The sequence below is a fragment of the Symsagittifera roscoffensis genome, chromosome 4 (assembly GCF_963678635.1).
Source record: "Symsagittifera roscoffensis chromosome 4, txSymRosc1.1, whole genome shotgun sequence".
NCBI lineage: Eukaryota > Metazoa > Xenacoelomorpha > Acoela > Convolutidae > Symsagittifera > Symsagittifera roscoffensis.
The window spans coordinates 61,843,038-61,854,712 of NC_087065.1; the positions used below are offsets into that span (position 1 = coordinate 61,843,038).

General features: G+C 34.6%; 1 protein-coding gene across 1 annotated transcript; it reads right to left on the minus strand.

Moving 5' to 3' along the window:
- Positions 1-272: 272 nt before the first annotated feature.
- Positions 273-9,064, minus strand: LOC134844977 (uncharacterized). The gene is made up of 5 exons (XM_063861803.1): positions 8,584-9,064; positions 3,298-3,436; positions 1,678-1,775; positions 879-1,032; positions 273-296 (listed from the first exon to the last, which is right to left on the minus strand). Exons 1-5 carry the CDS (start codon positions 8,760-8,762, stop codon positions 273-275), a joined length of 594 nt encoding a protein of 197 aa, XP_063717873.1. The 5' UTR covers positions 8,763-9,064.
- Between the last annotated feature and the right edge of the window lie 2,611 nt (positions 9,065-11,675).

An 11,675-nucleotide genomic window follows, 5' to 3' on the forward strand; every position in this document is an offset into this window, starting at 1 on the left:
TTCGCATGAGCTGCTGAAGTGTAATACAACTCAGCAAATATTGCCTTCTACGGAAAAGCTTGAAAGAAAAAGTAAAATGGATTTGAAATTCCCTGCTTAATAACTTCGTTTGCCACTTTTTTTTGTTTCAATGATTTCAGTATAGTTCCGTGCCAGATTTTAAAAACTTTTGCAACTTTTGAAACACTAGTGCAATATCTGAAAGGCTAGAGCGATATTTAAACAATGCAACTTGTGTTTCAAATTTTGCACTAGTTTTTCGAATATCAAATTTAAACACTAGTGCAATTTCTTTCCTAGAACAATCAACCAAAACAAATTAGAAAGTAAAAACAACGTGTGAGCGTGAAAATTTGGGTATTTTTTCAAACTTTTCACATGCCTGTGATACCAGATAAGCATCAGCCTATATTGCATCTCGAGTTTTGTTCACATCTGCGCGTCTTGATTTGTTCACAAATTTTCGCGATCTGCTTATCGAATTGCTTATCTACTACACAATTAAAAATCAAGTGATTTTTTAAATCTCTTGAAAGAAACGCTTCGAATTTGTTTAAAGGAAAATAGTAACTTCTGTTTTTTCTTGTCCTAGGTTTGCATTTAGAGTAAACTACCATAGCATGGGTGTTTTGTAAAGAAAGTGTTTTGACGGGCGGTGTTTTGAGTCTTTTGTCGGCCTTTTTTCCAAAACACTCAGTTTCAATTTTTCTAATTCTGCCATTTCATTTTCAGTTTCTTAGGTTTAAAATTTCCATAACTTGGATTTTAGTGTTCTTGTTTAATGCGTTTTTGAATTAAAATTGACCTAAAAACTGCGTCTTGATGAAAGAAAACGTTCAAAATTTTAACGTATTCAAAATTTTAGAAACTGTTAATACCTTGTCGCCTGAAACTTTAGCACTGGACTGCAGGTCCTGGTGCAATTTGACAGTGGCCTCCTTGTTGACCTTGAACAGTTTAGTCACCACACACAGAACCTTCCTAGTCCCGGGTGATTTCTTCATCTCGTGCGCCACTGCAGTCGGAACACTGCTGAAACCAGGCGGTTTCAATTGCAATAAAACCTGGATGAGTCGGACCGGTAATAAAGGTTTTGCAAGGCGCTTCAAATATAGCTCATGCATAGAATGGCCGTATTGTCGCCGAGTCATGAAAATTGAAATGATAATCACTAGGCCTAGCTGAACGGGTCACTTGAAGTCTAATTTTTCCATTTCTTGAAAGGTGTGACGGAATTTTTGGTCTTGTGTGTGTGTGGGGGGGTATTTAGACTAATTGCAACTTTTTGAATGAGTCTTTTTGGCGGGAAATTTTTGTACCATCAGAAAATATCAATGCCCTAAGCTCAAATTTAAAAAAAAGATTCCACTTGTGATTTGTTGGTGAAATGATTGGGTCATGAAAAAAGCAAATGTGGTCAATTTTGGCCCGAATTAAAATGCGCGAAATCACCAATTTATTATAAGCGCGTAAGCAATGCGGTGAATTAATCCAGCTCTGAAATCATTCCATACTGAATGGAACTCAACCACCAATTGACGTCACACCGTAAAGGAGATTCGAAACATTCGGGGCTTAGCCCTGTTGCGAGTAGTCTTTTTGTTCCTACTTCTGAAAAAAGTGATGAATATATATGTTTAGGTTGGTTTTTTTACTCTGAACATTAAAATTACTCACTAGTTTTGAATTGCCTCGGGGTTCAAATCAAGTCTCGTGACCTTGCCAAGATCAGCTTTGATTTTGTAAGCATAGCTCAAACTTCCACTGACGCCTATCTAAAACACTAACTTCAGAAAATCAAATCGTAATGCAACACTTTTTCTGCATTCTGGCCGTTATTCCGCCGTTGAAACAATTTGGCTTTTCTTATGGATATGATGTAATCTGGCCGTATGGTTGGCAATTGATCGGCAAAATGAACATTGTGGAACTCGATCTTAAATCTTTCACGGAAATGCATTGCAAAAACAACTGGTAAACGAATGGTTTCTGACAATTTTAATAAAATGTAGTTCTATTTTGCTATTTTGGCACCAAGGAAAGTAGTTCGACAATTTTATCACGATTTATGTCAGTGTATTTTTTTGAATGCCTTATTATTTTCCCCGCAAAATCAGGCACCACAAATAATCATCGAATGCGCCGAGTAATATATCCTTTTGAAATCTTTTCAGTCGTGATTCAAACTTCATTTTGAAAACATATTCAGCACTAACTCGAACGAGGTTAAAAAAATTTCCAAAAAATTGTCTCAGTGTCGAGAAAAACCGGTTTGAAATTTTCCAAGTCTTAGTCTAATTTCCAGCAAGTGAAGCAACCGAGTAGGCTTCTTATAGAAGGATAAACCAAAAAATTTAGTTTAAATCCAATCAAACTATTTTTCGAAGTTTTTTTAGTGCTATCTTGAGAACAAAAAAAATCAAAATTTGAAGAAAAAAAATTCTGCAAAAAACTGAAAAAAAAATTTTTTTTTTTCGATTTTTTCTTCGTTTTTTTCTTTTCATTTTTCAAGCAAAACCGTTGCCCGATTCCTTTTTTTCTACTGTGACTGTCAAACATGCCTAAACTTCATGTTTTTGTCAGATCCGTTTATCACCCGACTCACAAAAACCAACACCAATTTGAAAAAAAAACACGAAAATGTTTTTAGATATTTTTTGCGAGTACGGTCGGAATAATCTGTGCTACTTTCACAGCAATCGGTCAGCCTTGTTTTTTTTGCAATTGAAAGTAATGTTATAAGTTATTGGTTAATTTTTTTATATGAACTGTTTGCTTGATTTCGAAAAGTTGTTTACGATTTCTAGTGTTGATTACCACCCGTGTTGAGGTGGTCGCCTTGTATTCGATTATGTTTCGATCAGGTGTTTGATTATGTTTTGAAATTGTGCGCGACGGAATGGATTTTCTCGACCACAGTCTTTGCCAGGGTCGAACAATGTCTGTGTATTCGTTCAATTCGGTTGAACCATTATGCATTGTTTTTCGTTAAGAAATTCAAAATATATTCGGATACTGGATATCAATTTCGGTTGGTGACGCTTCGTAGGTATCAGTGTGTACCGGTATTCCTAGAAAAACAAACAAAACATTTTGCTCGATATTTAGAAGAAATGAAAATATCCAAATTATTGATGTTTTCTTAGACTCCATTTACCCTCTCTACTTAAATCCTAGACAATTTTTTAGAAAAATTAAGATTCAGCCTTCTGAAATAAAAAAAACCAAAGCTCGTGAGTTCTAATTAATTGTCGAGTCGCACATCAGATACAGATTTTGGTAACGAGTTCGTCATACCTCCTTGAGAGCAGATACATTTGCAGAGTTCTTGTCATTCATGTTGATCATCTTCTTGATGTCATTCAGAACCAGCACTTCACTTGTGCTCTGTTTGCTCGAGTCCAAGCTCACCGTGAGAGGACACAGGAACTCACAACTATCAGCAAAAAATACATGAACTATATTGTGCATTTTTGATTTTCTCAAGGTGTGGGCGAAGTTTCTCGCGTCGATGAGTGACATATTTTCTTGAAACATAATCAATATAAACAAAACAAAAAAAAAAATCGAAGGTTTTGACGATAAAAACGCTTATTTTAGAAAATTTTGACAAAATAAATTTGGAATGGTTTCTAGAATGTTTTGACTTTATGGACGATCTTAACCAAAAAACCGCGCTTTTTTAACGCGTTTTAACTCCTCAAAATTAGTTTATATAGGCGCCAAAAGCGTTTTTAAAAAAGTTTTGGCCCTTTTCCACTTTATCCCCATATTTCAAATGTAAAATTTTCTTGGTTGTATTATATGTGATTATAGATAAATGCGTGATGTTACGATGTTAAGGTCTTAGAAGAAAAAATCTGTTCACAATAATTACTTTGTTCGCCCTACAAAACTTCATTGCATTATGACAATGTTGAAATAGTTTTTCGAAACTGAAAATTAAATAAGGGGGTAGTCAGAAAGAGCCAAATTTTTGTGCTGATCGGTCAAAAAGCGATGCTATTAACATAAACTATAGAGTAGTACCGACCAAAAAATTTTCCTGATATCAGCTACCAACTAATAATTTTCAAACTAAAAATCTTAAAATCTTGTCTGTATAGTTAGTTTTCTCAAAAAAAACAGGGACAGTTTTTAAACTCCATGGCACTATTTTAACTTGCATGTCCAAAGAGTGGAACGATAAAATGACGAGAAAAGCCCTTAGAACACCTGTGATAGTTTTTCATCCACCGGTTTTCTAAACTATGTAAAATGATAAGGAGTACCGTACCAATTCGGAGTACCAAATGATAAGGAGTACCGTACGAAGCGAGTATTCGTACCAATTCTTAAACGCAAAAATTGGTCGCATGGCAATGTAAACAGGATTCTTTGCTAAGTAGTTCCGAGAAAATTTCCATTTGAAGTCCCACACCCGCTAGGTTATGGCATACACAAATTCATTTCAAATTGATTACAGATTTAATTTGGAAAACTGCTCTGCAACGAATTGTCGCTTTTTCAAAAGCTAGGAGTTGTCACTTGCTACATATTGTGCCTCAAGTTTTCCTCCAAATAAAAGTTCAAAACTACAAATATCAAAGCTTTTTGTCAAAGATTTTCGAAAAAATTCAACCATAATTTGAGAAAGTTTCAAAACATACATTTGGAGTTTTGGAGAATGCTTTATGACCGGTATTTTTTCTTTAAAAACTAGCCAAACTAGATACATCTCGATCAAATATTATTTTTTATTCCAGTAGAAAATCTAAAAGTTTACAGATTATTTGGACCCAAAAGTCCGCAGTCTTAAAAGGAGAGCTCAATTTACGTTCCTTGTTGCTAAAATTTTTAATTTCAACCTAAAAAAAAATCTCAAGTCAAACTGCAAGAATTGCGCACAACCACATTTGAAGGTTTTTTTTGAAATTAAAGCCCAAAAAATTATCACTAACTAAATAAGTGTTTTCACTACGTTCATTGAGACTTAAAAAAAAACTACTGAACTGCTAAAAAATTGACGTTTTCACAACGTTTTGTCACAATGATTCTTCTTTTAAAAGATAATAATATCTGTAGCATCATTAAGAAAAAAATTTCTGTTGGCTGAAAGTCAAAACACCCAAGCATAATCAAACTGGTAGTCTACGTTTTATCAGATGACTGAGTTGAAAAAATTGTCTCAAATTTCACAGAGTCAAAAAAACAGTCATACATTTTCGTCGTTCTTATAACATATGGCATGCGGTACTCTTTTTACCCTTTCGAATTGATAAAGGACAAAAACCCGTCCTAAATACCGAAAAACATCATTTTGTATCAAAAACATTGCATCAAAAATATTGACTAATAGTTCAAGTTCTGGAGCAAAAGGTGTTCTGATTTCAATATGAAACAAAGATAGCCTGTTACTCTACAAGTGGCTCAGAATACTCCGACCATAATCTTAAAAAATACGAAAAATTTTATACAAATTAATATCGTTTTTTTTCAGCGTGTTGTGATAAAAACGATCTGAACCAAAAATTGGAACTTAGGAACAACATACCAAAAAAATCAGCTCGAAGCAAAAGATTGCATCAAAAATATTGACTGGTATTTCACACTGTCCAGCAAAGGACCCTAGTATATTCTTGCCGGTTTTGAATTTTTGAAGTTTGTAAATCCAAATGGCGCTACAACAAAATTTTAAAAACAAGCTTACTTGAGCAAAACCAGGGGTGGATTTAAGGGGAGCGGGGAAAACATCATTTTGTATCGAAAACATTGCATCAAAAATATTGACTAATAGTTCAAGTTGTCGAGCAAAAGGTGTTCTGATTTCAATATGAAACAAGGATAGCCTGTTACTCTACCAGTGGCTCAGAATACTCCGACCATAATCTTAAAAAATACGAAAAATATTATACAAATTAATATCGCTTTTTTTTAGTGTGTTGAGATAAAAACTATCTGAACCAAAAATCTGAACTTAGGAATAACATACCAAAAAAATCAACTCGAAGCAAAAAAATTGAATGAAAAATATTGACTGGTATTTCACACTGTCCAGCAAAAGACCCTAGTATAATCTTGCCGGTTTTTGAATTTTTGAAGTTTGTAAATCCAAATGACGCTACAACAAATTTTTAAAAACAGCATTACTTGAGCAAAACCAGGGGTGGATTTAAGGAGGGCGGGGGGAAAACATCATTTTGTATCATAAACATTGCATCAAAAATATTGACTAATAGTTCAAGTTGTCGAGCAAAAGGTGTTCTGATTTCAATATGAAACAAGGATAGCCTGTTACTCTACCAGTGGCTCAGAATACTCCGACCATAATCTTAAAAAATACAAAAATTTTTGTACAAATTAATGTCGGTTTTTTTAGCGTGTTGTGATAAAAACGATCTGAACCAAAAATCGGAACTTAGGAATACCAAAAAAATCAACCCGAAGCAAAAGATTGCATCAAAAATATTGACTGGTATTTCACACTGTCCAGCAAAAGGCCCTAGTATGTTCTTGCCGGTTTTTAAATTTTTGAAGTTTGTAAATCCAAGTGACGCTAAAACAAAATTTTAAAAACAACATTGCATGAGCAAAACCAGGGGTGGATTTAAGGGGGGCGGGGGAAAAACATCATTTTGTATCAAAAACATTGCATCAAAAATATTGACTAATAGTTCAAGGTGTCGAGCAAAAGGTGTTCTGATTTCAATATGAAACAAGGATAGCCTGTTACTCTACAAGTGGCTCAGAATACTCCGACCATAATCTTAAAAAATACGAAAAATTTTATACAAATTAAAATCGTTTTTTTTTTCAGCGTGATGTGATAAAAACGATCTGAACCAAAAATTGGAACTTAGGAATAACATACCAAAAAAATCAACTCGAAGCAAAAGATTGTATCAAAACTATTGACTGGTATTTCACACTGTCCAGCAAAAGACCCTAGTATGTTCTTGCCGGTTTTTGAATTTTTGAAGTTTGTAAATCCAAATGACGCTACAACAAAATTTAAAAAACAACATTACTTGAGCAAAACCAGGGGTGGATTTAAGGGGAGCGGGGGCGGATGCCGCCCTCTCTCCAGAGACTCGACCCTCTGCCGACCCAAATTGTCCTCCTTTTGTACTATTTTGAAATATCCATTTTTGTTGATGGACCCGCCAAAATACGCTAATTTTGAGTGAGAGCACGTGTGGAAAATACGCAATTTTTTGATCAAAACATTCCAGAAAATGCCTAAAAAAGCCCTTTTTGGCCTGATTTTTCAAAATTTTGCCTGGTACTTTTTAGTGCTTTTGGGGAGCTCGAAAAATCAATTTGGTCGACCTAAAAAAAAGGTCGACAAATTTTCGAAAATTTTTTGAAAATCCGCCCCTTCTCGAGAAAATCCTTGATCCGCCCCTGAAAAAAAATTGAGTAAAACCAAAACAACTATTCCAAACTAACTTGGCTTAACTTATGGCGATCGACCAAATCGCAGCTAGTTAAAAAGGGATCTTTCTGAATGTTGATAAGACTTTCCTATTCTTATTCACAGAAAAAGTTTCTTTCTCTCGTGAACAAGTTTATTGTTTCAAATATAGGGGACAACATCAAATATAGAACATGGGTTATTGGATATCGGTTGATTGTGATAGTGATGGTGATTCTGATGATTTGGTATATTTTCGCTTGGCTTATATCCCGTACATTTTCATATTTTCAACATTCCATCTGTTGGTTAAACCAATCAGAAAGAAACAACATATGTCGTAATGGTTGCTTTTGGTGATATTTTATCCACTGAGCAAACACATAACTTCAAGGTAGCATATGGTAAAAGTTTAAGAATTGTGTTTCTGATTTCAATTCAGAACACAACTTTACTTTGGTAAAACTTTATTTGAGTAGAACTTTACTTAAGTAAAAGTAAAAAGTAATCATTTTTAATAGTTGTTTATCGTTTCTAGTCGCTTGAATTTATTCTACATTTGGACATATGAATGTTCAATGGCAACTTGGGCGCAATTTCTTCGGTCGAGAAAGCCGAGATACGTGAGGCCCATTCTAACTGTAGTCGAGCCAGCCAAAATTTATCTGATCTTTGTCAAAAAATTATCAGATTCACACGTTTTTGATCGAGAAACTTCAGACATACCCAATTTCGGGTAAAAAGTCCAGCTAATGTGTTTTGGTCGAGTAAGTTCAGAGAAGCCAGATTTGGGTCATAGCGGTTCAGAATTTCAACCCACGCATTTTCGCGAAACCCTCCTTTACAGCTATCATAGGACAAACATTTTGGCCGATTAGCCCTTCCATTTTAATATACTTGAGTTTCGAGGGGAGAGCACACGTCGAAAACATTCAATTTTTCAGTCAATTTTTTGAAAACTGCCCAAAAACGCCGATTTTGTCAGGCAAAATATTTTGCCAAAGTAGTGTCTTCTGAGAGCTTTGCTCAACAATTGAGTCGAACAAAAACAAAATTAAAACTCCGATGCATAGATTCACCCCTGCCACTGGTGTAAGCGCTTTCTTGTATTTTATAAAGTATAGCATTACGAGGCCAAACTGTGTACTGGATAGGTGCACAATGCTTAAAAAGAGAAATAAGTTTCTGACCTGGTGCTCTGCCAAAAGTGATTCGGGAGATGTTTGATGACGAATGTTCCGACTTGTACTTGTGAGGCCTCGTGGACGGAAGAGGCTGCTACCACTGACTGCCCCATTCCCAGGGTGGAGTTTGAGGAGGAACCATCACACACAGAAGTCACAAAGTCTGTCGCCAAGGTACGGAACATTTCTGGTCCCAGTGATTGAAGTGGGATACCTTTATGTGACTTTTTTTTGTTCTTTTTCTTCTTGTGGTGTGAAGATGTCGACTTTTTATGATGGTCTTCCAGATCGGAAATTAGAAAATGCAGAACATGCACAGAGCTTGATGAAAAACTGTGAAAAAAATAAGAGCTGGAAAGTAGACTAAAATATAAAATACGCAAGTGTTGTTAATAATGATAAACTCTGATGTGCACTTGTGTGTGGATGTTTGCTAAATTGTCAAATGTTAAGCTTTTGTTACGTTATGCTCAAGCGAGCAAAAAAATCAGTGCGCTTGAAAAAGCAATATAGTTATATCAAAGAGAGACTAAAAAGAAAAGAATTGAGGGAAAGATGCTTCTCGCTATCTCGCTAGAGATATCAATTTTAAGAAGGAATATAACTATAAAGGCTGCAATAACGAAATCATCTCAATGTGTCAATACTCAAAACAAAAGTAAAATTTTAGTTTCAGTTTAACACACTTTGAACCGTGAAAAGTTTTCATTTTCGTTTTTGTTCAGCGATAGATGTAAATAGATATACCATGTTCTTTTTTTTCCTCAGAACTGATTCTGGTCGTTTTTGTTTCGCTTTAGTATTGTGGAAAGAACTAAAAGGCTCAAAAATAGTTTTAAAGTTTTTGCAGACCGCTTGAAGCTTCTAGGTTTAAAATTCGTATATTTTTATGACAGGAAAAATTGGAAATGCATCCGGGGTTGAAGTCAAAATGACAATAAATATTAGTGCTTAAAAAATCATTTTTTATACTAACGCACTCCGCACATTTTTTCAAGACAAAATTTGAGCTGAAAATTTAGTTCATTGCGCACAAAGTTAATCGTGAAAAACTACTCAATTTTGCACATGAATTTTTGCTTTTCTAAGCTTGTCATTAGCAAGCATTATCAGATCGCTATATAGATTTTTTGCGGGCTAACAACTTGTTTAAAAGAATCGCTTGGTTTCTTGGATCATAATGAATTCAGAATTTGTATGCGCCTTCGACACAATTAGTCTGGAGGTAACGAATATGAAGTATTTTCTTTCAATTAAAAATTTGTCTATGATTTGTCTGCTTATCGGTTGTCGGCTTAGTTGTCACATCTCGGAATCGTTTTTTTTTTGCTGCGCGCATTTTCATTACATTTTTTTTAGTGTTTGATTTACTGCTACAATTTGTAGTCTTACTTAGCTGGACTTCGTATTTTCTTCTTTGTTTTTTTGTTTTTTTTCTATTTCGCTGAAGAACTTCCTTGGCCGAAATTATTTTGACCTTTTTTATTGGCTTAATGACCCAATTTTGAATAGTTTCAAGTAAAATACGAAGTAAAAGACTGCCCTCCGCACTTTTCAAAGTGGTTGTATGTTTATCACTTGGTGTGTTGAATTTTTTTGTTCGTTAAGAAAAATAGTTTTCATTTTGATTGAAAAATTTTTAGTTTTTTCTAAGAAACTTCTATTGATCTTCAAAATTATGGTTTCGATTGAAAGTCCTCCTACTCCCCTGTGTGCCTGTATACTCCCCTAGAGTCACTTTTTTCTTGACCCCTCCGTAAATTGTCTGTGGGAAAAAGTTTTACATATTTTTTTAGTAATTTTTTCGTTTTCCCAAACATTAGCTTCCCAAATCTAAGTTTATGATTTCAAAAAAAGAATGACTTTTAAAAAATCCCTGCATAAGACGGTACAGCGAAAATTGTTTACACATAAAGCAATGGCACTCGGACTTGTCAAACTTTTGATTTGTGACCGTTTTGAGACTCTTTTTGTCTTTTCTCGAAAACTAAGCTCTCAAATCTGATATTGTGGGACCAACGAAGATAAAAAATTTAGGAAGTTTCCCTGAATTAGCGGCCAGTGACAAAAATTTTTACACAAAAACAATCGCCTTCGGAAAAGACCATTCTTTGACAATTTATTTAAAATTTTTTGATTATTCTTGGAAACTACCCTGCCCTATCTGAGTTTTGGGATTCCTTTCAAAGAACGATCTGCGGAAAACACGTAAGTTTATGCAACTACGCCTAAAGTCTTTGAAAACCAAAAGTTGTGGCCCTCGGAAATGTCAAAGCTTTGATTTCTGACCGTTTGTTTCTTAAGTTTTTCTTGAGAAAAACTATCCCAAACCTACAGTTTTGGGTTCAACCGAAATTACAGATTGCATAAACTTCTTCTGCATAAGCAGCTACACCCTGTTTTTTCACACAAAAAACTGTGAATTTCGGATATGTTAATTTTTTTTTCTTGTTGACTGTTTTTTGAACTTTCCTCGCCAACTAACCTGCCAAAACTGACATAATACACTTAACCATAATAACAGCTTGTTGAGAGCCTTCCTCTATATTTGGCTGTGCCCGGTTTGTTTAAGAAAAAAGTTATGACCTTCAAGCAATTCAAAGAAATGAAACATTGACAAGTTTTTGGAAAATTTCTGATTTGACTACCGTGCCAGTTCTCAGGTTGTGTTCAATTGAGAAACACGGTTATGGGACTCTTTTTTGCTGAAGCAGCACTAACCTGTTTTTAAAAAAAAGATATGGTTTAGAAAGTTTTTGACGTTTTTGACTGTTTTTTTAGCAACTGTTACATTTTTCTTAAAATTTACACAATTGAATCTAAGATGAAAAGTTGAGTTGAAACAACCGGTTGCAATAATTGTTCCTGCGGTAACGGCGGCGCCTTAATTTTTTATGTAAAAGAAACGTCATTTTCTTTGGAAAATTGATTATCTCAAATTTGTTCAATCTTACTTCTTTTAGTAAAGAAACAACTAATTTGGATTTGGGCAAAGTCCAATTTTTGAAATCTCATTTTTAGTGCCGCATCAGTATAGCAAACTCATTCGTCATCAAACACCTACCTCCATTTTCAGTTACGCTCTCAATTGTTTTTTA

What these genes read in the sequence shown, in the direction of transcription:
- LOC134844977 (XM_063861803.1), bottom strand. Translation starts at nt 8,762, where the DNA reads ATGTTCCGTACCTTGGCGACAGACTTTGTGACTTCTGTGTGTGATGGT. An exon ending in ATGTATCTGCTCTCAAGGAG is followed by an intron (nt 1,776 to 3,297) that starts GTATGACGAACT and finishes TTAGTGTTTTAG; the next exon opens with ATAGGCGTCAGTGGAAGTTT. An exon ending in CTAAAGTTTCAGGCGACAAG is followed by an intron (nt 297 to 878) that starts GTATTAACAGTT and finishes TGATTGTTCTAG; the next exon opens with GAAAGAAATTGCACTAGTGT.